The sequence below is a fragment of the Hemitrygon akajei genome, chromosome 22 (genome assembly GCF_048418815.1).
Source record: "Hemitrygon akajei chromosome 22, sHemAka1.3, whole genome shotgun sequence".
Taxonomy (NCBI): Eukaryota; Metazoa; Chordata; class Chondrichthyes; order Myliobatiformes; family Dasyatidae; genus Hemitrygon; species Hemitrygon akajei.
Genome location: NC_133145.1, coordinates 36,981,015 through 37,008,489, shown reverse-complemented (window position 1 = coordinate 37,008,489; position 27,475 = coordinate 36,981,015). Strand labels below are relative to the sequence as shown.

Here is a 27,475-nt window from a genome sequence, read left to right as displayed (position 1 = left end):
CAAGAGGAATCCTTGGGGCTGCAGGTTCACTGATTGGCACTATTTCTCCATTTGGTCCGGCCAGTGCTGTATTGTTGTGTGACTGCTATCCCTCACAGATAGCCTCTTCACACCAAACCATAGACTCCATTGTTGCTAGTAAGCCAGTCATGTGGCCCAGGTTCCCAGCACTGCAGGTCATGGCAATGGGAAGGGCAGGGGTTCACCCCCTCCCCTTGTCACAGGATCACTCAACAGGCAGCCCCAGTGGCCATCTTTTTTGAAGTATAGGTACCTATGTACCTTCATGTACTTAGATTGAAGGACCAAGAACACCGCAACAAATCGGCACTTAGCACACTAAATGGGTTACGTCATAGTGCATTTCACTCCATAGATGTCGCCTGACCTGCTGCGTTCCTCCAGTGATTTTGTGTTGCACCACAATTTTTAGCATTTCTATTTGGTAATATTATATTTATTTTGCATTAGAATTTTATATTACTGTTGTAATAACATTATACTCAGTGTACAACATTTTTCTATGTTCTGACCAGTATTACTTCTGTGTCTGTTGAGTTTTAGGAGAGTGGTATTTTTGATTGTGAGTAGCATATTTGCTACATTTAGTCAGTTACATTCTGTTGGGAGCGAGACGTGCTTTACATTTTCTGGTCAGTTATATTTCCCGATAATGAAAATTGTTTTTGCTGTTTTTGGTCAGTGATGTTTGAAATGTGTTCTTTTGTATTTGCGGACGATGAGTAACATTTGAAATGGCGAGTAATGGTTTTGCAGTTCCTGGCCAGTGACATTTTCAACGGTGAGTAACACTTCCCACCGTGGATCTTGGTCATTTACCGTACGCGGGCAGCGATCTATTTATTTATATAGATAGATAGATATAGATAGCGAGAGAGTGTCTCTTGCGTCATCACGCTGGCTCCTAACGTCACACTCAGGCTGCTGGGGGCGAGGTGCGCAGGCGCAGCCAGCCGACTGCTCGGTTGCCGGGGAGTCTTGGGGCTGGTGTTCGCTGGCATCCCGGCGACTGCGCTCTCGGCTCAGGATCGACGGCAATTCGGCCGCAGTAGCTCGGACACGCCAGGCCGGGCGAGGCGCCGGTAAGTTTGCGGTGGCGGAATGGTTGTTGGGTACCAGGGAGGGAGCCTGGGGCCTATGAGTTGTTTACCAATCCATCCGCCTACCCGAAAGTTTCGGACGGCCGTTGCCTACCATTGTCGGCGGCGTGAGGGGGAGAGGGCAACCAAGCGGCAGATTAAAGGATCTGTTGGGGTTAAGTTTGGAGGGTACTCTGGTCGCATCATGGGTTGGATGGGGGAGGGAGAGAGGTCGGCAGCGGCAAGTTGCCTGTGAGTGAGCTTTCATGGAACTTGGAGTGGGCGTATTCAAGGGCTTGAATTCCTGGTACTGTACCGCTTGTCTTCCAATTCCCTGACACGGAGAGTAGTTCCTCTTTTCAAGGTCATCCTGTTTCTAAACAATGTTGTTGATGTTGTTTTTGTTTTGAGCCCTTCTTGTTCGTTAACTAGATCTCTTTCTTCCCAGTAGGTATTTTGATGCAAGGGAAACGATGGTACAGAAATATCAGTCACCCGTCAGGGTTTACAAACATCCTTTTGAACTTGTTATGACAGTGAGTAGAAACATTTCAGTTTCCTGTTTTTCTAGACCGACGGCAAATATAATTATGCCCACGCACGTTACATCGTAAATAATTGACTCAATCATGTGCAATTTAGGTCTGCGCTATTTTAGACGTAACTTAGTTTCCTGCACTAGATTAACGGGTTTTATTTTAGCTCCTTGTCAAATAGTTTTGCTATCTAACTCCAATATTTTGCTGAAAGTTTGCCAGAAAATCAATTGTAATTAACAAAACGAAGGATTCCTTGGCTATGCTGATCTATATTTAAAAATCTGTGGTCTCTGAAATGTAGCGATTCTGGATGGAAGCTTAAACCAAATTATCTTCGTGTTACAGACATTTGATGGAATATAAGCACAACTTGCATACTTTCCTGTTTTTGAATTAAAATTCAAGTAAGCTTACAAAAGTGATTATTAAGGCAATTCCATGATTCAATCTGTCTGGGCTGCAAGGAGCATTGAAATCTAATAAGGATGTTCATAGACAATGTCTTTTATCAAAGGCAGATGATATTTTTTAAGGTGTAGTTTGCTGTACAAAACATATCCTTGTTAAAATTAGTGTATTTGCTACAAAATATGTTCCAGTTTTAAAGTATGAAAACTTAGGTTTGTACAGTGTTGATAACTTGAATTATTGGCAACTTTAAAGCAGAGAGTAAAGTAAGTATTTTGAGTGAATGTTGAAAAGAGATTAATAAGTGAATTAAGCAGCTTTCTTGAAGGATTTTGCCTCAAATGCTAGGATTTGGGAGCAGAACATCTTGGATGTCCATATTTGGATCTTAACTACTATGTGATGATTAAAACTAAATATATGATGATTATATCACTTTCAGATAACTATGGAATTATGTTAGTAGCCTTTATAGAGACTTTCTTGTATGTTGATACAAAAAGATGGTTATTATTTCAACCTAGTTTAGTTGGAATTTAAACTGGTGAAAAGAATATGCAAGAAAACCAATGATTTGACAGTTTTCCCTTAATACAGTGTAGTGATGAAAGTGTTATTTTTGCAGTGTTCTAATTCTGCCTGCCTGGTGTAACAGAATCCTGGTTCTTCACTGAATAACCATTATGTTACCACACAGCTGTCCTTGTGTCCCTTAGGAGAATATTCTTTCAGGTTGATGATTTTAGATGGATTGTTCCAGATTCTGTTATTTATTTTAGTGGCTATTTTTGCTGCACTGTCATACTGCAATTGCACTTGGTTCAGGTTTTATTATTTTATGAAGTTAGGTGCACAGCCTATTTTGTAGAATTTCAGATTTTACATTAAAAAGACATATGCATTTGCAGGTTTCCATTTAAATAGATTTGTCCTGTTAAGGTTTTGGGTAAGAATATAAGATTTGCAAATTACAGAACATTGCTTAATTTTGTGTTACGTGAATACTTTTTTTTTACATTAAGTCTCTTGATAGGATAGTCTTGTGTCAAGAACACAATGCAAGTTGGCAGAATTTGCATACTGTGTTTCTCATCACATTGTGATTGCAGTAGTGGATGTTAGAAAATTATGACATTTTTAAGGGTAGTAATTAGGAAAGTAATTTAGTCCTCATAGGAATTGGCTATGCAATACCAATAACATAACATTATTTTTTCCACATACATTTTAAATGGTTAATAAATGCACTTTTGTTAAATTCTATATTTTCAAATGAGTAATGATCTGAATGTTTTAAAACAGAAGTGTTAATTTTCATCTCCAGTATATATAAGGGAGCATTTCTTGGCGGTGGGCACCAGTATTTTGTTCGTTGTACATACTAAATTATTTAACTAAATACGTGGGTTTAGATTTAATGCCATTTATGGGGACTAACAGGATATGGATTCCATTATTCCACTCTGTACTCTGCATTTTCATTTGTAAGTGTCAGTTGAGTTGGGTCATTTCATTTGCCAAGTTATCCGTATTACTATGACAGCTACATTTTTAAAACTATATGCCTTGAGACATTATGAGGTTGTGAATAGCCTTGTTGCCTCATACCTGCTTAGTAGACTTCAATCCTTTAAAATTTCAAGGAGCGCTTACAACAGGAATGCTTTTATTTTTCAAGGATGTGACAGTTATTTGCACCTAGCTGTGTTCTGATTTTATTTGAACTGAATGGTTAGAGGAAGGGGATCATACTTCCAGTATTTAATTGAGTTCAAGGCTGAACTTCTCTCAGGGGTTCGTCTGTGACTTAGAAATCCACTCTCTAAGTGTTATAGCAGATGTAAACCCCGAGCCATGCTATCTTTACCAATGTGCAGTTTAAACTGTAATCTCATTATCATTTAGACATTAAAATAAACTCATTAAATTTGAACATGAGCTGTTTTAAAAATAGAAGTTTAACATTTATGCCTTTTTGTATTTTATGTACCTTAATAAGAATGCATTAATGCTCATTATTTATCAGCAATAACCAAAGAGCACACAATGGAGAGAAGTAGAGTAGGTTATCTTTGTGTTTGTTTTTATATATTCAGTCTTATATATCCAGTCTGAAGGGGAGGAAGACAGTCTTAACGTCTGCATGTCTCAGGAAATTAAAGACCGAAGAATACCTTTGAAATGTAGTTGTAATTGGCAACTTGTATTTCTTGAATATCATGGGTATGGGAGTGATGCTTGACATTGAAATGTCTGTTGTTGAGGAAGAGATTCTGTGAAGGTTGGGCATGATTGTTGTAAAATCAAATTTATTTGTTAGTATGTCATGAACAATAACTTTTGATTAACTTGTATTGTTTTTGATTTGTTAGTGTGTAGCCCTATACAGGCAGATGGAAGAGAGACTAATATAGTCAAATATGTTGATTGTTGATTTTGTCGATGATGATAGAAACCTGTGCGGGAAAGCTTATAAAGTGGAAATGGGGTAGGCCTTCTCTCTCAACTTCAGAAGCCCCATTCCAGTTTTTATGAGTGATTGTCACAACTGGAGACCGCCTTGGTTGCAGTAGGTGGATGTGACATTTTCTGTGCCTTACCATGTCCTTCACTCTCCACGGCAAGCTGCAGAACTGCCTTCCGGACCATTGGATTTCTCTGACGATCTTATCTGTCCAGTCCACTGAAGCTGACTTTGCATGCTAGGATAGGTATCCATAGTCAAGTATACTGAATATCTAAAGCTAATAACTGGAGATAATTGGCAAGCGATTTGTAATAATTTAAGGTGTTTTATTTTACAGTAGCTTCTCATTGCTAAAGAGGTTATACCAAATTAAGTGAGATTGATGGTCCACAGATATAATATTTTGTATATTTGCAAAATTTATAAGATTAATTAAAGTCAGTAGTAGAATATGGGTTTGATTTAGTTTGACAACGCTTAACTGAATGGCAGTACTTTAAAAAAATACTATAATCTGGGGTTTATTTAATTATTAATAGTATAACAGTGTTGGGGATTAATGCCGAATATGTTGATTTTGAAAGTGTGAAAGTTTTTTGCATCTGCAAATTGTAGTCTGGCTAATTTTGAAAATTGAAAATTAACATTAAAACTTGCCAGCTAATTGCAGCGGACACATGGTTCTTGCTTTGTCATAACATTTTGTTCCATTCTCTGGTGCATTGGTTTCTATGGAGGTGTGGTTTATTGAATTGGAGTGCAAACCTGACTGTGCATAGATGCCATTAGTATATCACTTAGCATCATAGTTGATGACAGTTATTGGATCCCTGTGATTGCCAGATTAGCTAATTCATTGTAGGTCTCAAGTAGAATCTTCTACCATTCTTTTTTTAATCACATCTTTATGAAAGATTAAGATGTCATACAAAGAATCAGTGAGGGTTCAGTAAGAAAAAAATGGGAATAAAACAATGATAATGTAAACATATAAGCCAATGTTAATGTTTCAACAGTTCATTTTCAGCAGAAGGGTTCAAGTGATTTTAAATGTCCATTTGGGTATTACAACTTCATTTTTCTGAAGTAGTTCCAATAATCTTAGTCATTTAAATAAAAGGGTGTTTGTGTAGCTGACTGGTTTAAACATGTTCAGCAAAACCCATTTAGTTTTTCTAGCCCATTAACTAGTTAGCTAAGTTTAATATTTTACTATCTTTTGATCTGCATGTTTTTTTTATCAGCAACTACACGAATGCATTGTCAGCTAATAAAAACAGCTGCACATTGTGTGACAACTGTTTATAAAGCTCAGTCACTTTCTGCTGTGTGGTAGGATTGCTGATTAAGCTTTATCCTTAAGCAGTTTTTGTTAGCTAAAAGGAAATTTTCTAAATATTGCACAAGGCAATTCAACTCCTACAGCTTAATGGCTCCATTTACAGTTGGCATGCAGTTATAAATCTTAATCCTGTTTGCATCAAAAATGCACCAGTTAGAGCTATCTAGAGAAAGTTGGCAGCACTTAGACAAAAATGGCTGTGTTAATTGTATTGCAGTAACAATGCAGTGTTAAGGAACTTATGGAAATATGTTTAACTCATTACATTGAGAAGTCTTACAGATTTTGCTACATGCTTCTTATCTGAAATTAACGCTTTCAGAATGGAGATTACAGATTGATAGCAAATGAATCCTATTTCAAAGTTCAAAGCAAAATTATGAAAAGTTATGTTGCCATATACTGCCTTGACATTTGTTTTCTCAAAAGAAATACAATAAAACTTTTTAAAAAGACAAACTGTGCAAACAAAAATAATATTGAGAACATGAGTTGGAAAGAGTTCTTGAAAGTAAGTATTTAGGTCGAAGAATCAGTTCAGAAATAGTGGTGAATTAAACTATCCACAACGGTTCAAGAGCCACATCATTGTTGGATAATAACTGTTCTTGAGCCTGGAGGTGAGGCCTGGGACTTCTGTACCTCTTGCCCAGTGGTAGTAGTGAGAAGAAGGCATGGCGTGGTTGGTGGGGGGGTCTTTGATTTGTCTGCCTTTATGTGGTAGCTCTCTGTGATGGGGAGGGTTTTGCTTGTTTCTGGGCTGTTTCGACTACTTCCTGTAGGCTTTGTTTGTACCTTGGCATTCAGAATGTTATTTTGATATACTGTATGTTTTGAATCTGCTAACTTGAATCTGTGGTTATTTAACACCCCTTAGCTCTGTGTTTTGACAGAATCCCAAAGTGAATTGACTGAGACAAATACCGGCATTTGAGAAGAAATTATGAACAGATTTTAGTCGGGAAGTCCCTATTATAACAAATAGGATTATTTGCTCATTTAATTAAGAAGAATTTAGAAAATTAAGCTAATTTGTACCCCAAATAGAAACAAATTATAAATCTCCCCCACCCTGAAACAATCCCTTTTTAGTTTTAATTTCATTTGAGTTACGTACTCTGATGTTTTGTCTCGTTCTGTAAATTTAAATATGTTAAAGGCACTACAGTCGCCTTGTGTTTATCTATGTTAGTCGTTTGCCGCATCACATCTGTTGCGAAACCATATTATGATGTAAAGGAAATCAGGTCAGGAAATACACAGTGCATTTTCTGAGCATAATACCAGCTGAATATGCAAAGTATTCTGGCGCAGTTTCTATATATCTGCTGTGTTTATATAAAGAAGGATAGGATTAAGCAATTCAGGTTAGGTAACTAGTAACTTTTGCCAATCACCTTTCCAGCTCTCAGCTTCACCCCACCCCCTCCGGTCTTCTCCTATCATTTCGCATTTCCCCCTCCCCCTTCTACTTTCAAATCTCTTAGTATCTTTCCTTTCAGTTAGTCCTGACGAAGGGTCTGGGCCCGAAACGTCGACAGTGCTTCTTCCTATCGATGCTGCCTGGGGAGCATTTTGTGTGTGTTGCTTGAATTTCCAGCATCTGCAAGTTTCCTCGTGTTAACTAGTAATTAGTTCAGGTTTTATGTCACTTACCACCAAATTCCACTGGCATATTTAAAAGATACTTTACTAAATCAATTTAAGTAGTTACAGCATTCAGTGGAAGAGTTGTACTGGATAAAGAGATGTGGACAAATTAAAAGAAAATTAGGCAGGATATAATTTGTAACTGATTTTCTATTGCCTCTTTGTGTACTGGCAGAGATGACATCTTCAGAATTGCTTATCTAGTAATCTGGACACAATGCATTAATGTTCTGTGGGGGCAGCAGTCTGGCACTGATATAATTGTATTTAAAGGATTTAATTTCTTACTGTTTAATTCTTTTTTTCCCTGAGTTAATTTTGTTTTACATCTTTATTTTTCCCTGGTGCTAAATACCAAGTGATTTAATCTCAGTACTGTACCACTGATAAAAATGCTAGAATATATGCTTCAGTGTCTGGTCTTTTTATTCTCTAATGTGGTCAACTGCCTGACCTTTAATGTATGTTTTCTCTTGTGATATGACTTCTGTGAACAGCTCCTAACAGTGGGGAATTGAGTCTGTTTGGAGTCGAGAATTGTATTGCAGCTCATGCAGCATTCCTCACAACTAAAGGATGTCAGTAGTTTGGGAATGGTCTGCTTTTCATATTAATCAACATACTCTCCTGCTATTTTTTTTTCCCTTTCCCCTAGCTGTGCCTTGCACATGTATTCATTCTTTGCCATCTGACGGCAGTGTTGTTTGAAAGTGCAGTTCCCGTGATGTGGAATTAAATTCAACTGTCATGTAATATTTGATGATCTTAATTGTAGTGTTCTCGCACAGGTGTAAAAACTCTGAACTAAACACCAAGTATAAACCGGTCAATGAGGCCCGATCCCAGTAAGATTAACCATTTACTGTTCACTCTTCCACATTAACGTATGGTGAAAACTGTTGATAAAACAATACAAAATATATACAGTATTTGTTTCCTTGGCATCACATTTACATCATAAATACTTGCAAAAATAAGACTACAACAAACTATATTACATTAAAGTACAACATGCAGTCAGAATCTACCTACGCCATCAACTGCTTTAAATACACTTCAACACAAACTATCTGCAACCCTTTAAATACCAAAGAACATAAACTTTATCAACCGTCATTGCTTTTAACAGAATCAGCGTTAACATTTTTACTTCAACATATCGATTATCTTATGAACTTACGGCGTTGCTTCTATGATGTTTCTAGTGCGTAGAAAGAAAACTTTTCTTGCGCTGATCCTGCACACACAAGTCCCCTCCTTCCCATTTCTCCAAACCGGTATTTTCCCACAGGACGCAGCAAAACCAGGTGTGACGTCATCGCATGCCGCGATATATCACAGACAACGAATTTACTTTCAACAACCTTAACTTTAACTAGAAAATGATTACAAACGAATTACTAAAGCAAAAATATAATAAGCTAAACAAATGCCTTAAGGGCAACACATTAATAAAAACAGATTTTTAGAAATAAAATTCACGTCTAATTGGCAATAGGAAAAGTGCTCCAACATACTGTAAATAATGACATTTCATGATCCTCTGCATAAATTACAATGATGCACTTAGCTAAATAATTTCAGAAAAAAGCAGGTGTGGTAAATACGTATGATAAGGTGAAGTGGGATAAGGTTAAACACCTGGGTTGTACGCGTAATATTTTTATATATTGTAACAATTCTGCAACTCATTGCCTCCAAGGTACCAAAAGACTTGATAGCTTACAAAATACTTACTATTTTTGCAATGTCAGCCTTTTTTTTGTCTACTCAAGCTGGTATTTAAATGATTTTTTTTTTCATTATCTTTATATAAAACATTTGGATTCTGTTCTATATTTTGTGAATGAAGCTGTTTTAATGGACCTTGATTTTGAGGTAGCTTGGTGTATATCACAGGTTTTAAATCTTTGGACCACATATTGATGCTTAACAAAGACAGAAAATGCTCAGAATATCAAGTAGGTTAGGCTGTGGGAATGGAAACAAAGTTGACATTTCAGGTTGAAGACTGTCTGTACTTGGACCTGGAATGTTAGTTCTGGTTCTCTTACCACTGATTTAGTCTGACTTGCAAAGTATTTCCATCAATTTCTGTTCATATTTAAAATTATAACTAGGTTTATTATCACTGACCATGTGTTGTGAGTGGAGAGGAGCTAGAGCAGTGGGCAAAGCACCTATCTTTGAGGTGTTCCTGTGTTGATTGTTAGCAAGGAGGAGTCATTATTACCGATCCACAGAGACTGGCACTGACTTGTAAGTCAAGCATTTGCAGTGCTTTTTTTATTTTCACGTAATCTCTATGCTGCAGCTTTGTATTGTAGATAATGATTGAGTAGATTCAGGATATTGTTGTGCTAGATTGGTAATACAACTGCTTCTAATTGGTAATTGCTTTATTATTGTCGAATGTACCGAGGCACAATGAAAATCATTTGTTTGCATGCCATCTGGACAGTCATTTCATACATAAGTGCGTCAAGGGAGTACCAAAAGAAAGAAGTAGAGTGCAGAATAGAATATTGCATTTACAGAGCAAGTGCAGTGCAGGTAATGAAGTGATAGATAGAGAGATCAATAGTGTACCTTTATTGTCTAAGAGGTCCATTTAAGAATCTTATAACAGGGAATAGAATCTTTCCCTGAGCCTCTTGGTACGTATCATTGAAAATTTGTTACTTCTGCCTGATGGAAGGCAGAAGAAGGGAGAATGATAGTGTTTGGAGGGGTTCTTAATTATGTTGACTGCTTTCCTTAGACAGAGGGAAGTGTAGATGGATTCGATGCAGGCTGGTTTGCAGGATAGATTGGGCTGCATTCACAACTGTTTGCAATTCTTGAGTCTTGAGCAGAGCAGTTGCCATGCCGACCTGTGATGCATGCAAATGCAATGCTTTCTATGTTGCATCGATAAAAGTGGTGAGGGTTTGAATTTCCTCCTACTGGGAAGAGAGAGATGCTGGTGTGCTTTCTTGACCATAGCATCCCCGTGGTTGGACCATCAAAAGTTGTTGGTGATATTTACACCTAAGATCTTAAACTCTCAACTATCTACGTAACAGCACTATTGATAGAGATGGGTGTGTACCCTGCCCCGCTTCCTGAAGTCTTTAATGGTTAAAATTCCATAAATATACAAGTCCTTAATAAACACATAGCTATCTTGAATATGTGGCTTGCAATGTATTTGAATTGAATTGTGTTAAGTCTTCTGGAACTGAAAATAATTGGATTGGCAGCTGCTGAGAATAAAACTTTAATAAAGCCTTAAGGCAGCAGTATAATATTAGCACTAGTTATTTTCAAAAGAGCTAGCTGAATGTGCTATAAAACTGCATCACGGAGCGCCTAAAGAAAAGTGCAGTTTTTTTGAGTTTAGCTGTGTCTCTTCTACCTTCAATAGAAATGTATATTTTTAAAATTGAGATGCCATATTTAGAACTAAAACTGCAGATACATCACAAAATTTTGCTTTTCTTGAATGCATGCTGATAAATCTGATCAGGTTTTACTTGGAGACTTACTGAAAATTATTTTATTCACCCCTTAATTTATGCAAGGTGTTTAAGTGTTTAATCATGATATTTAAATTGAAAACATTGTTTTGTAGCAGTTAATCTCTTAATTTCATTAAAATTTTTAACTTCTAATAAAATGCAAGAGTTTCTGTTTTCTTATCTATTATTGTTGGCCTCTGACATGCATAGTAGATGGGATTTCTGGGACCTAGTGCATGATGTTAGATGGGGTAACCCCACAAATCAAATAATTGGAGAAAAAGCAGCAGATGCTGGAATTCAAACAAAAACAGGCACACTCAAGATGGGCAACATCCATGGAGAGAGAAGCAAAGTGAAAGGTTTCAATCTGGAACCAGTCATCGAAAATGTAAAAGTGGGAATACACACTTTCTTTAAATTGCAGAAAGGAGTGCTGTGGAGGAAAAAACAGGCAATGTCAATGAAACCTTGCAGAGCAAAGTTGTCAAAGTAACCGTAGTATGGGCAGTTTTTCCCATTCTTCTTGTCTTTTCACTATTAAAATACGTTTATCAGGTGTTGTAGTAGTCTGGCGGACTTTACCTTGCTGAGGCCCAGTGACAATTGTCCGACGCCTCCTCTTACTTGCCCTTAGAATAGGATCCCACTAAGGAACACCAGGCTAATGTCTTCCACACCATCATTATCTTTATTAACTTTATGGGATCTCCCATCCACTGTCACCAACCTCATAGTTCCTGTATTCCGCTCCTTCCATTTCTACCTCCTACCCAAGATCTCCAAACCTGCCTGTCCAGGTTGTTTCTGCTTGTTTCTGCCCCACTGAACTCATATTTGCATAGCTTGACTCAGTTTTATTCCCCCACCACCACCACCCTGCTCCGATTCCCTGGCTGTGAACATCTTATTTTTCACTAAGGATGTCCAGTTGCTATACACCTCCATCCCTCACCAGGAAGGCTTCAAAGCTCCCCGTTTCCTTCTGGGCAGCAGACCCAACCAGTTCCCCCTCCTACACCATTCTCCTCTGTCTAGCAGAACTTGTCCTCACTCTCAATAATTTCTCATTCATCTCTTCCCATTTCCTTGAAACAAAAGATGTAACCATGAGCACTTGTATGAGTCCCAGCTATGCCTGCCTTTTTGTCGGCTACGTGGAACAATCTATGTTCCAAGCCAACACGGGTGTCACCCTCCAACTTTTCCTGTGCTACATCGATGTCTGCACTGGTATTGCTTCCTGAACCCATGTTGAGCTCGTCGACTTCATTAACTTCCACCCTGCCCTCATACTTAACCAGGTCCATTTCCAACACCTCCCTCCCCTTTCTCAATCTCTCTATCTCTGTCTCTGGTGTCAGCTCGTCTACTGGTGTTAATTATGTACCCACTGACTCTCACAGCTACCCCTTTCCATCCTGTTTGTAAAAATGCCATCCCCTTTTCTCAATTCCCCCATCTCCGCCACATCTACTTTCAGGGTGAGGCTTTTTATTCCAGAATGAAGTAGATGTCCTCCTCCTTCAAAGAAAGGGGCTTCCCTTCCTCCATCAATGCTGCCTTCAACTGCATCTCTTCCATTTAGTGCACGTCTGTGCTCACTCTATCCTCCTACCACCCCACCAGCAATAGAGTTCCTCTTGTCCTCACCTACCACCCCACCAGCCTCTTCATCCAGCACAATTCTTTGTAACTTCCACCATCTCCAAAGTGATCCCACCACTAAGCACATCTTTCCATTTTGGCTGCCTATATAATCTGGTATATTGTTTGGCTGTGATTTTTGTACAGGTGATCCCTCTTTTCTCCCCCCCCCCCCCTCCCTCCCATGTTATGGCTAGTCAGCTAACAGAAATTTTACCCTTGGATAATTCCCACATCTCCACTCAAATTTAAGAGGAATAAAATATAAACGTGAGATTCTCCAGATGCCAGAAATTCACAATAATACACAAAATGGTGGAGGAACTCAGCAGGTTAGACACCATTTAAGGAAAGAAACAGAGCTGATGGAATAAAATTTGATCAGGAGTTATGGAATAAAATTAATTCTTACTGAATTTTAGGTGAATGGAAAAAAGTAAATAAATTTTTTTCAACTGAAAATTGCAATACAGACTTTTCTAGAAAAGCAATTCCTTCTTCCTTTTGTAATGCATGGGTTACCTTTATGTGAAAGTGTAATCACTTTGCTATGGTGTGCTTGCCATTCCTCCTCTCCCACTGCTCCATGGTAATATTTGTATGGATGGTATTATGATGATCAGAAAAGTATTTCTAATAATTGATTAGAAGCAAAATTAGCAAATGCAATTGAAGTAATAATGAATCTACTGACACTTATAAAGTAAGGCAGTAGACTTAAAATGGAGAGGGGTGTTTTGTGAAACATTTATTGTGTCCTTCCCCAAATTAAATTGTTTGTTATATATGTCCTCTTGGGGGATACTGCGGTTGTCTCAGAAACACCTGCTTTCTGTGGCTTTGTCTCAGTGAACAGTTCCGATTGATTAAATAGCAAATCACATATTACAGTGTAGAAGGTAACCTTTCAGCATATTGTCCAAGCCAACTCTATGCAAGATCAATCTAGCTAGTTACACTCCTTTATCCTCCTTCTATGCAAGATCAATCTAGCTAGTTACACTCCTTTATCCCCCTGTAGTATTTTTGCTTTGAAATATTTATCTGTTTCTTTTGAAGGCATGATCAAATCTGCCTTCACTACTCTTTTGGTAAAGAATATCACATTGAGATCAACTGCTGTCCTTGGTGGGGGTGGGAACAGGGTAAGTGATAGAAGTATGTTTTAAGGGAATATTTTCCCTATGTCAATTGATTCCTTTGTCATTTGCTTTTACATCATGCCCTCTGGTATTTCACCCATAGTTGTTGGATCAGTTTCATCTACTTTGAAAGAAACTTAATGATGTTTTTTTAAAAGCCTCCTATCAGGTCTTTTTCAGCCACTGCTAATCAAAGCAGATATATTATCATTAACAAGTTGTGGAATTTATTGCTTTGTGGTATTAATACAGTGGAAACCATAAAAAATGATAAGTTAGACATAACCAGTGCAAAAGATGAATAATGAGGTAGTTCCTGTACTACCTAGAAACATGAAAAGATCATCTCCTGGATGGTGAGGATCCTTGATGATGGATGCCATTTTCTTGAGACAGTGAGGGTTATGTCCGTGATGAAACTGGCCGAGACTAACCAGTTGTATCCTTTTTGATCCTGCACATACCAGGCTGTGATGCAACCAGTTTGAATATTCTGTGCTGTACACCTTTAGAAATTTTCAAGAATCTTTGGTGACATCAAGTTCTTAATGAAGTAGAGCTGCTGGTGTGGTTTCTTTGTGATTGCATCAATGTATTGGGCCCAAGATAGATCCTCAGATAGTGACGCCCAGGAACTTGAAACTGCTTGCCCTTTCTAACACTGACTTCTCAATGAGGATTCGTGTGTATCTCCATGACTTCCCCTTCCTGAAGTCCACAATTGTTTCTCTAAACAAGTTACACATCCTCATACGTTTTATTCATGTAAATCCTCCTTTATTTTACTAAGACCGTCTTATTTTTCCTGAATCATAATGCACAAAATTGTGCACAGTAACTCTGTTGCAGTTATATAATGAGTTCCTTGCTCATGCACTATATTTACAATATACTAAAACCTAGAGTCTGGGATGTTTATAACTACCATCTTCACTTGTCTAGCCACTTTAAATAATTCATATGCAAGTATAGTCAGATTCCTTGGAAATGCATGTTGTTTTCATTTGCGGTTGAGCACTCGAATTTTCATTGGCTGTCCTTGCTTTCTTTTGTGTACTGATCCCTTTGCTCTTTGAAGCCAAGAGTGAATTTGCAGTTATTTCTCCCCTGTAAAAAGTAATAATTTTCAAATTTCCTTATTGTCTGTCCATTTCACTAGTCTCTTATCCTCCTTGCAGTTCATTTTGCTTTCATATTTTGTGCTGTGTACATATTTGGGATTTCCATTTAATATCAGAAAACTTACACATTATACCACCTGAAATTCTTGTTCTCCGCAGGCATCCACAAAAACAGAAGAGTATCCCAAAGAACGTGTGACAATAAAAATGTCAGAACCCCAAAGCCCCCCAATCCTCCCCTCCCAAGTACAAGCAGCAACAAAGCAATGATCCTACCCCACCCCCACTTCACCAAAAAAGCATCAGCATCCTCCACCCGCCAAGCAAGCAATGGCAAAGCCCTCAAGAAAGACCATGATCTGCAGTACAACAGAAGTTAATCATTCACCTGTCAATTTGACATACCAAGGGGTTTCAGCCGCCCCTTCCCAATATAGTACTGTAGTAGAATTGGTAGTGTTCTAATTTGTTCTGTATTTCACTTAACTGCATAAGTTGTTATTCAGTTAAGTGGTAGTTTGTCTTTTTTATACATTTTAAATTATTTCCATGAAACTTTGGCTTAATTGGGCCAAAATGTACTGATCCCAATTAACTGGAATCCACGGTATTCCAGTTCAACTACATTTCCCCTCCCTACTCTCATGTCTCAAAGCATGATTTTGAACATTATTTTCTTCTAAGAGAAATATTCTGCTTTTCCTTACTTAGTCCACATTTGCTCATGATCCCACATCACCAAGGTTGAACTGACTAACCCTTTAGCAACTGGTTTTATCCTAGCACCATTTGAATGCGGGTGTAACATTCAGAAGTTTTCAGTCCCTTTCCTACGTGCTGATATGTACTGACATTTGGAAGAGTATAGCTATTCCTGTGCTATTTTTTCATGTCAAACAAGGAGGCACCCCAGGTGATTTATCTGTTTTAAACTAATTAACCAGTATCCTGTTCACCAGTTTTTAATCCATTCAGTATTACAGTTCTCTTGTTGAAACCAACTGTATATTTTTTCTTTGGTAAGGTCTTATTGTAAGACATTCATTTAGTAACTTATTCTTGCTCCATGACTGTGTTCATAATCACTTGACATTGGTAAATTGTTTGATTCCTTTTCATGTTTGATTTTGATATTTTTTAATACTTTTCTCTCATTTTCTTGTTTTCTAATTGCCCAACTGAACTTAAAGAGCTTATTCTGATTTGTGTCATCAATTTGGAGAGCTATGGCTTTCAATATACTCCCTTTCTCTCATACATACTTGGACTCTATCTGAACATCTTAAAAGCTTCTCATTGTTCAGTTACAGGTTTATTTACCCATCTTTGATTCTAGTTATTTGGGCCTGGTTTGTTCTTGTTACAAAAATAGTCGAATTTGAGAAGGGCCAATTTCAGTTACATGTGATTTAGGAAGTGTTTCAGTTTTTTAAATAAATAAACCATCAGACACTTCACCTAAGCTTTTAAAATCAGTATCTTATGAAATTGAAGCGATTGCTTTGGAGATGGTGTATGATTAGGTATTTTTAATAAAGATTTAAGTAAGATTGGAAAATAGCTCATGTGAAAATGCCATAAATTTATGTAATAGCTGCATGTAATTTAAAATATACTTGGCTATGTTATTCTTTGTAAAGACTTATTCTTCATGAAAGGGGCTTTAATTGATTCAGCTAAGTTTTTTTCAGAATAGTCCATTTGTTTTAATCTTGAAATGTCTTTGCATTCATAATAGTAGAAAATGTTCCAGATGTTAATGTTTGAAGCCAATCATAAATACCGTAGATTCCGGACTACAGAGCGCACCTGATTTTTAGCCGCTGGCACTAATTTTAGAAATAAAATCATTTTTTTAAATGTAAAGGCCGCACCGGATTTTAGGCCGCAGGTGTCCCACGTTGTAATATGAGATATTTACACAGAAAGATATTACACGTGAGGATTTTTTTAACTTTTAATTAAATCCATATGGTAACAAAAACAAATACATATTGCAAATGCTTTTTTTCGAACCGTGCCCGTACGCGGCTACTTTTAAATATACGTTGCGTATACTTCTTTACTGAACAACATTCCAATATCTCCTAACGACTGGTAAAAAATATATATACTGCAGCCTACCAGGAAAAGTTATTGATACCTTTAACTTAAAAGCAGATTTCGCTCGGATCCAAAGCCGCTCGCGGAATCCGCTCCCCCCTCCTTTCCGTTTCATCGCAAACGGCATTTAAAAGCAGAGTTCGCTCGGATCCAAAGCCGCTCGCGGAATCCGCTCCCCCCTCCTTTCCGTTTCATCGCAAACGGCATTTAAAAGCAGATTTCGCTCAGATCCAAAGCCGCTCCGCCGCTCGACCCCCTCCGTCCCGTTTCATCGCAAACGGCATTTTCCCACAAGACGCCGCGAAACCGGGTGTGTCGTCATAGCATCCCGCGATGTAGTACAGAAAACAAATATAGTTAAAACTAAGAGGGTAGGTAGCACAATGCTTCGAGTGTTTTCCATGTTGATGAGGGTGAGTACAAATGACTGATTTACAATAATTTAATTGTGAAAGTGCGCTTGATTTATCGTACAATTTCATTGGACCTCTGTGAACTACTCATCAATTTTATTGGTCTACTGTTACGAGGCAAAATGTTTACGAGGCGGCATGAAAAAAACTTTGCATTAGCCGCTCCGGATTATTGGCCGCAAAGTTCAAAGCTGTTCAAAATGTGGGAAAAAAGTAGCGGCTTAAAATCCGGAATCTACGGTAGCTTATAATTGTAAACTTACCTTTTCTAAAATTTTATGGTGCATTGACTTAGCACTTTACAATCTTAAAACAGTTAATTTCTCCACAAGTCTTAACAATGGAGTCAGAATCTTGATTTTATGTTTTATTTGCTCCACAAAAATATTTGCTCGTTAGCAGTTTAATACATCTAAGTTATTAAATTGTGTGTCTGACGCTTAACTACCAGACTGCATGAACTAGAAAATGTTATTCATTCAGGCTGTCTTGTTTGGCTCAAGTTATTTCTTTTTAAATGACACAAGACTGCAGATACTGGGATGAGCAAAAAAAAACAATAAACTGCTGGTGACCCTCTGAGTTCCTGTAGCAGTTTGTTTTTCTTTAAAGTGTTTTTTTTAATACTGTATTCTGGCCTTGCTTTTTGTTTTTTGGTGAACTGGTGCCTCGAATGCTTTAATCAAAGTACTATTAACTTTACAGATATACACTTTCTGGCAGAGTTTTACAGTATATCATTCTGTTACACTAAACAAAGAAGCAATATCAACTCTAAACAACCTAATACAATATACAGCATTAGAGTATTGATAAGATCAAATGCTTGTGATAATCTTGGAAGAAACTGCCAATGTAGGATGTTATTTGGAACTTGGAGAAAATTGCTGTGGCTAGGAATTCCAAATGGCATCAACTACCTGTGGAGTCCAGCATAGAGATCTGTAAGTGTCAAGACAGGTTGAGTACCCTTTATCCAAAATTCCAAAATCTGCAAACCTCTGAAATCTGATTTTTAAAAAAAATATTGACATGACATCACAAATGGAAATCTTCCCAGGCAATGCACAGATCACAGCCAATTCTGAGAAGTGACCTCTCATATGTATTGAGCAAGAGTCAATGAAAAATAGAACAGTGCATAAAGTGAAAAATGAAGATCTTGCTTGTGCTTTGTCAGCATTAGAGTGAACATATGCAACTTAATGGTATGCAGATCAGGAAACGAGCAAAGATTACAGCAACACACACAAAATGCTGGTGGAACACAGCAGGCCAGGCAGCATCTATAAGGAGAAGCAGCTTCGTCAGGGTCTCGGCCCGAAACTTATACTTACTGTATAAGTAAGGGAAGAATATAACAAGTAAACGACTGTTGAAAATGCAGTTAGATTATTACAACTAGTGAACAGGTTTGCGTATTATGCCAGGACTGGAGAAAGCATGGAAGAAATTTGATATGATATTGAGACTGAGGGGTTTCAGTCATGTATGGAGATCAAAGAAACCAGATGGTCCCTATTCATTAGAGCAGGCCAATAGAAAGTCAAATGGATGTTTTCAAATTATTGAAATGAATGAAAATGAAATTCACGAGGTATAGAAGTTGTCAAATTGGGGTGAGTTGAGTCCAATTTTTCAATGTAGGCAATGTATTGAGCCAGGCAGATCAAAAAAAGATGATAATTTAAAATTATTTTGAATTTTAACAGTGATATTGTAGCAAAAATTTATATGTGACATTTTGAAGTGAGGTGAAGCAAGCTGAGAAATTTATTGTATAGGGAAAGGATCTTCGGCATTAGAGGAATAAAAGGAAAGAGCAAATGAATTCAAACTTTTATAAGGCAAGCGAAGTATTGTGCGAATGGCTGTTGGGAACTAAAAATGCGCTGTGAAAGGGTACTGCTATAAATTAAATAGTAATATTCAAACGAGAAGTGGATTGATTAATGATGGATACAATCGCAGGAGAATTTCCTACCATCTGCTCTCTTGGGTATTTTAGTAATTTTGGGATAGTTCTAATCAGGTCATACCTCTCACCTGCCTGTGCTCCAAGAAAATTAAACCCAGGTAACTCTGTCTTTCCTTATATTTGAAAGACTATTCCAAACTACACTCCATTGAGTTCCCTGTGCCTTCTCAGTGCAAGCCTGTCCTTCCTATATTGTATAATCTGACCCGATGTTAAGAATGGCCAACTTGTAAAACCCATAAACTGAAGTTTCCTCTCAACCCTCTCCACTTCTTTTAATTTTCAGGCTTGTGTGCTTTTGATGACATTCATCACAATAGTACAGAGCTATGGTAACCCAAGAGTAATTTTTCTGTATTTTCCACATTTTGAACAAAGTTACCGTAGATTCCGGATTTTAAGCCGCTACTTTTTTCCCACATTTTGATCAGCTTTGAACACTGCGGCCTTTACTACGGTGCGGCTAATGCATGATTTTTTTTCATGCCGCCAAAAACATTTTGCCTCGTAACAGTAGACCAATAAAATTGATGAGTAGTTCAGAGGTTCAATGAAATTGTACGATAAATCAAGCGCACTTTCACAATTAAATTATTGTAAATCAGTCATTTGTACTCACCCTCATCAACATGGAAAACACTCGAAGAAAAGCATTGTGTTGCCTTTATGGCAGTTATTTAGTTTATAATATTTTCGCTTAGTAATTCATTTGTTAGTATGTTTTCTGTACTACAGCCCGGAATGCTAGACGTCACATCCGGTTTCGCCGCGTCTTGTGGGAAATACCGGTTTGCGATAAACGGGAAGGTGGGGGGGGAGCGGCGGAGCCAAAACGTTGCTTTTAAGTTAAAGGCGATCAATAACTTTTCCTGGTAGGCTGCAGTATATATATTTTTACCAGTCGCTAGGAGATATTGGAATGTATATGCAACGTAATTTGTGTGTTACCGATACGTATGTATATTTAAAAGTAGCCGTATATATATTTTTTACCAGTCGTTAGGAGATATTGGAATGTTGTTCAGTAAAGAAGTATACGCAACGTATATTTAAAAGTAGCCGCGTTACAGGCACGGTTCGAAAAAAAGCATTTGCAATATGTATTTGTTTTTGTTACCATATGGATTTAATTAAAAGTTAAAAAATCCTCACGTGTAATATCTTTCTGTGTAAATATCTCATATTACAACGTGGGACACCTGCGGCCGAAAATCCGGTGCGGCCTAAAATCCGGTGCGGCCTTTACAAGTAAAAAATTGATTTTATTTCTAAAATTAGAGCCAGCGGCTTTTAATCAGGTGCGCTCTGTAGTCCGGAATCTACATTAGTTGCTTTTCTACAGTAATTACTCATAAAATTTGGTCTGATCTTCATCTACAGTGCCTATAAAAAGTATTCACCTTCCTTGAAAGTTTTCATGTTTTATTGTTTTACAACGTTGAATCACTGTGGATTTAATTTGCTTTTTTTTTTAACTCTGATCAATCTGATCAACAGAAAAAAGATTCTTGTGTCAAGTGAAAACTGCACCGCCTTCTACAATACATTTAATTACTTTGAAAAAATCTGTGAAACTTGTTAGATTGGATATCTCACAAAGCCATGCTAACCATCTTAGATTAATGTCTTTCAAGTGTACATTAATCTTGAGCTTCAATTTATTCAGTAATAGCAATCTCCTCCTTTGCCTACAATAGCAGCCTGGAATATCCATGTTTAAACTTACAAAAACACGTATCGCCCCCTTTCTAACAACATGCTCTAGAATTTCACTGTTTTCCCCATGCCCCACCCTGAAAACTGCAATTCTCAAATGAATACTTACCTGTTTTCACTATATTCTCTGTGGATTAAAAAAAAACTGTTCCTTTTGTGTCCTGTGGGCCCTGGTTATTTCTTGTCCTTAATATACTTATAAAATGATCAATGTATTTATTTTTGTCTGTCAGCAATATTTTGTTGTGCCCCCTCTTTACTGTCCTAATTTTTCTATTTTTTTGAGGTTCCTTCTCCTGCCATTTTCTCTACTTGAAAGGCCTCTCATCTTGTATGTGCTCGTTATACTTGCTACATGCCTTTTGTATCTAGCTCTTGATAATTCTTGGCATCTGTGGTTACTTTGATCTACTTGTTCTCTTGCAGAACATGGAGCAGCACAACATTACTAGCCCACAACTTCTGCGCTGAATATGATGCCAAATTAAACTAAATTCTTCTGCCTATAATGATCCATATCTGTCTATTCCCTGATATTCCTGTGTCCATTTAAGCAGGGGTTCCAACCTATTTTATGCCATGGACCAATACCATTAAGCAAGTAGTCCATGGATTCCAGGTTGGGCTCTCTTGATCTAAAGCCTTGTTAAACACCACAATCATATCTTTTTCCAGTACCACCTCTGGCAGCTCATTCCAGGTACTTGTCACTGTGTTTAAATAAAATTTGACCCACACATACTAAAATTTTCCCCTTTCATCTTATATGCATGACTGTCAGCATTTGTCATTTCTACCCTGAGAAACAGTTTATTGTGTGGCTCCTTGGGCATGATCTTTCATTAATCCACTTTAGTGACTCCCATTTGTTGGAAGTAGCGGCTCCTCATCAACTTTTGCTAGGTCCTGTCCTTTGGTTCTCCTCCTCTCCCCCAACCCACCACCCACTTTCCCATTCAGGATCATAAATTCCAGACTATCCTTGCCACACAACTCTGGATTTAATTCTGACTGCAGAAGTATTTTTCAATTCCACTCTTTAATTAGTTTCCTACTAATATTTTCCATGGACTCTTCATCCTCCCCCTTTGTGGTGCTAAGCTTCCCACGTTGTCATGACCTTGACTTTATCTAGACCACCTGTCTGCTTTCCTCTGCCTGGTGGTCAACTATTCATTCTCTGAATACGTACACAACGCTGGAAGAACTCAGCAGGTCAGGCAGCATCCGTGAGAAAAGAGTAGCCAACATTTCGGGCCGAGACCCTTCATCAGGAATGGGGGGGAAGAGAGGGCCAAAGCCCAGTAATAGAGATAGGGGATGGGGTAGGGCCTAGAGGCGCCAGGTGGAAAACCAATCAGAGGAAAGATAAAGGGGGGAGGGGATAAGCATGAAAGAACTGTAGAGATAAAGAAGCAGAAAGTTGAAAGGGGAGAGAGGCAGAGAGGGACCTGGGATAGGGGAAGGGGAGAGAATTACTGGAAATTGGAGAATTCAATGTTCATACCACCGGGCTGGAGGCTACCCAGATGGTAAATGAGGTGTTGCTCCTCCAACCTGAGTTTGGCCTCATCATGGCAGTAGAGGAGGCCATGTATGGGAATGAGAGGCAGAGTTGAAGTGGGTGGCAACTGGGAGGTCCTGTCTATTGTGACGGACGGAGCGTAGGTGCTCGACGAAGTGGTCCCCCAATCTGCGTCGGGTCTCGCCGATGTAGAGGAGACCACACTGGGAGCACTGGATGCAATAGACGACTCCAGCAGACTCGCAAGTGAAGTGTTGCCTCACCTGGAAGGACTGTCTGGGGACCGGAATGGTGGTAAGGGGGGAGGTGTGGGGACAGGTGTAGTATTTATTTTATTTTATTTCCTCATCCTCTACTGCCATGATGAGGCCAAACTCAGGTTGGAGGAGCAACACCTCATCTACCATCTGGGTAGCCTCCAGCCCGGTGGTATGAACATTGAATTCTCCAATTTCCGATAATTCCTTCCCCCATCCCAGGTCCCTCTCTGCCTCTCTCCCCTTTCAACTTCCTGCTTCTTTACCTCTACAGTTCTTTCATGCTTATCCCCTCCCCCCTTTATCTTTCCTCTGATTGGTTTTCCACCTGGTGCCTCTAGGCCCTACCCCTTACCCTATCTCTATTACTGGGCTTCGGTCCTCTCTTCCCCCCCCCCCCCCCCCATTCCTGATGAAGGGTCTCGGCCTGAAACGTTGGCTACTCTTTTCTCACGGATGCTGCCTGACCTGCTGAGTTCTTCCAGCGTTGTGTACATATTCTTTGATCCACAGCATCTGCAGTTGTATTTTTGTGTTTTTATTCATTCTCTGATTGTTTTTGCTTAACTTATAATGAAAATAGATTATTTATTGACATACAGCATGGAATAAGCCCTTCCAGCCCAACGAGCCACGCCACCCAGCAATCCCCCAATTTAATCTTAGCCTAATCATGGGACAATTTACAATGACCAATTAGCCTACCAACTGATGCGTCTTTGGACTGTGGGAGGAACACAGCACCTCTGGAGGAAACCCACATACAAATTCCTTCCAGGCAGCAGCAGGAATTGAACTCTGGGCTCCAGCATTGTAAATTGTTGTGCTAGCCACTAGGCTACTATGCCACCTTTATTAGGTTAAATCAGTGGTTAGTGATTTTTAAAGTGCTTTATTGTGTGGTGGGTGTTTTATGTGCCAGGCAATCTGCTGTAGAAAGTAATACAATTCTACTTTATTTCTTCTCTAATAATTTTCTTAACTATTCCAAGAGGTTGGTCCTGTTGCACTGTGACAGTTGAGGCACATGAGATGTTGCGCTCTATCTGCAGTATTGTGATTCTTGAGCTACTGTTTCATTGGTGCTCCTTTCTTATCTAGGTATTGTCTGTGGCACTAGTTTTCTGAGACAGTCTCTTAAAGAGGAACTACTTGTCTAACTCTTAATAACCACATTCCCTAGTCCTCATAAGCACTGTTGTACCTTCTTGATGCTGAAGTTCCGAAACCTGGCACTGAAGCTGGCTAAAGTGATGCAGTTCCCACATACTGCAAGCTAAACAACATTTATGCCGGAGCTGACCTGCCATACTTTTAATTTTGAAAAGGTCTCTAAAAATGTAATCTAATCTCTCTTCATATGCTTTACTAGAATTGCAAAAGAAGTGAAAGTACTTGCCAACCTCTTGTATAACTAATCCCAACGTGACAGTGTCCAACTGAAGTCTAGTATTTATAATGCTGATTTCTCAAACTCTTATTACAGTTTTACAGTGAATTTAAGTGGTGCAAATATTTGAGAGTCTCTGCTAAGTATAATTTAAGTCTGTACAATTACTTTTTTTCTAGGCTTATGAAAGACGATTCCCAACATGTCCTCTAATTCCAATGTTTGTTGGAAGTGACATAACCAGTGAGTACAAGAATGAGGATGAGGGTGTTCATATTTTAGAAAGACGTTGTAAATTGGATGTGGATGCACCAAGACTACTAAAAAAGGTAAGAATAAAACAGTTATGTGAGCATTTGTAAATTATAATGAAAATAGATTAAGTTAAATGAATGGATCAAGCAATTTGAGTTCCAATTGTAGGGTAAAAAAAAAATGACATGAGCATTTGCTATGAAAAATGAGTTGTGTACCTGATCAAGTGATTGACAATATGACCGTATGTCATAAAGCTAGAAGTGAATGTGATGCAGCTGCTATGAATATGCCAGATAAATGGCACAGGAGGTAATATTGCTTCCTCACAGCTCCTATGATCTTACATCCGGTTCCTACTGTGTGGTTTGCATTTGCTCTCTGATTTCCTCTCATGTTCTAAAGATCACTGCTTGTAAATTGATTGATTACATTATAGCTTATTGGTAGGAGAGTAGATGGAGTTGGCGAGCATGTGAGTAAGGATAAGTTGCAAGGGAATTAGCAGATGAAGAGAACCGATAGCTGATGTAGATTTGATGGGCCAAATGACATCCTTCCAGTTGGCAAGGAAATTGGATAAAAGCTGTCTTAACTGCTACTGGATGGAATTAGTTTACTCAAATGAGTTTTGCTTTACCTAATTCATCTGCTTAGTTGCTATTACTATTCCATGAATATTCTACACCATTTGTCTCTACTTTCAGTAATTTTAATCAGGCAAGTAGTAAGATAAGCCCATTCCTATTTACATTTACCATCTGCTGGTAACACATAGTATCACAGCTTTTAGCTAATGAAAATCCAACTACCAATTTTAATCAACCATAATATACATATAATAATGGAACACCATTGGGACTTCCGTGTTGTAATTTCTGTACCGTTTGATGTTACTCCTATTGATGCTTCGATCATTTTATAATTTGGATATAGGTGTTACACAGTGATGTAATAACCTGTCATTGAACCATGTCAGTTTAGATGAAGCTAGGGCCAGAATGTAGTGAGTTCAAACGAAAATTGCAATTAACCCTCAAATGGATTATATGGAGCATTGAAACAGGGTCTTTGATGGTGTAATAATGGGTGAGAGAACACATTATTTGGGTTTAAAAGGAGTGTAGGAAACAGTGCCTGTGAGCCAGATCTGAATTATTGGCAAACTTTTGTATAACAACTTCAGTGTAGCAAAGCTGTTCTATTCAGACATGTTCTTGGACACCTTCAGTTGTTCTATAGCTGTCTGTGTACTACTAACTCATAGCAAAATTGTGTTCTGTTATTAAAGCTGATTTGTATTGTCTCTTGAATAACCCCTTAATTTATAAAATTACCACTTATTTTATTTTGAACCTTGTCATGGCCTCAGCCTTTTTTTGAATTCCTTAAAGATGTTTGTTTTAACTTTTTTGTTTAGTCATTATCACTTCACTTACCAAGGACCTAAACTTCGGAATTTCCTCCCTAATACATTAAGTTAAGTTAGAGTGTGGTTTATCACACAATGCATAGATTACAAGTCCTGCATGTGTAAACTCGGCTTGCATTTTACCTATAACTAAGGTAGCATAACACGGCTCTTGTACCACACACGCACCGTCAAGATCCACACTCAGCATTATAGGATCATCATCTTCCCTTCTGCCTTCACATTTCTAAATGTTTCACAAACACTATCATGCTATTCTTCTTTTGCACTATTTCTTTTAGTAACTTATAACTTTTGTCTTTCACTGCATTGCTGCCTCTACAAATTTTGGCATACAGTATGTCAGTGATAAATCATGATTCTGATTGTCAAAGGCTTAACTAAAGACCATATAGACAACATTCACTTCTTCAAAGGACTCCAAAAGATTCTTCAGACGTGACCTCCCACACACAAAACCAGGTTGACCATTCCTGATTAGCTCTTGACTATCCAAGTGATTGTAGATCTTATCTCCCAGAATTCCCTCCAGTAACTTCCCCACAACTGAAGTCATTCTCACTGGCAAGTAATTCTCTGGCCTGTCCCTTGCTACCCTTGAACAATCAAACAATGTTAGGCACCCTCCAGTTACCTAGAACTTTACCAGTAGCCAACGATAGTGCAGTTATCTCTACAGGTACATCCACAATTTCTTCCTAGGCCTCCCATAAATTCTGGGAATGCACATGGTTAGGCCTTGATTTGCCTAATTTAATGCACATCAAAGCCTCATTCTATGCATATGCTTTAAGATTCACTACTTACTCCCTCATTTTTTGGCATGCATGATATTCTTGGTAAACACATGAGAAATAAATATTAAAAATCTCAGCCATCTCCTAGAGTTGCACGTGTAAACTACCCAGCTTGTCTTTAAGAGGATGTAGTCTCTGCCTTGTCACCTTTTTTGCTATTAATAACTAGATTCTCTTGGGATTACCTATAATCCTGCCTAACAAATCCATCCCATATCCTCTTTATGCCTTCCTGATTTCCCTTGAGCTTGCTGTTAACCTTTTTACAGTCATCAGGAGATTTATTTGTACCCAGCTCTTTAAAAGTGATGTATGCTTCCTTTTTCCTTAATAGAGCCTCTATCTCTTGTCAGCCAGAGCTCCATGAACTTTGTATGTTTACCCTCACTCTAATAAAACAGTGCTGTCCTGGAACTTAAAAGGGATATGACCCTTTTAAGCCTCCCAAATGTCTCCCTGTTCCTTTGCTTTTAAGTAGTCAGCCAGTTGAACTCCAGCTAGACCCTGCCTGATGTTCTCAAAGTTAGCTCTGCTCCAATTCAGGACTTTAACCTGTGGACCTCTTCTACATTATTTCACAACTATCTTAAAACTGAAAGAATTGTGGTCACTCGGCCATAGGTGTTCCCCAACTGCCACTTTTCTAAGTTCTACTCAACTGGCCTTGTTAGATGATAGTTGAAGAATATCCAT

General features: G+C 38.3%; 1 protein-coding gene across 4 annotated transcripts in view; it reads left to right on the top strand.

Annotated features, from left to right (window-relative positions):
* The first annotated feature begins 941 nt into the window (after window positions 1-941).
* Window positions 942-27,475, top strand: part of LOC140714636 (SEC14-like protein 1) — a 62,493-nt gene continuing 35,959 nt past the window's right edge. For 3 of the 4 annotated variants that reach the window (XM_073026012.1, XM_073026010.1, XM_073026013.1), the window contains exons 1-3: window positions 942-1,103; window positions 1,549-1,636; window positions 24,478-24,627. In XM_073026012.1, coding sequence (XP_072882113.1) covers window positions 1,574-1,636; window positions 24,478-24,627 — 213 coding nt within the window. In that variant the 5' untranslated portion in view covers window positions 942-1,103; window positions 1,549-1,573. The remainder of the gene's footprint in view (window positions 1,104-1,548; window positions 1,637-24,477; window positions 24,628-27,475) is intronic. The other variant, XM_073026011.1, reaches the window with a different exon arrangement.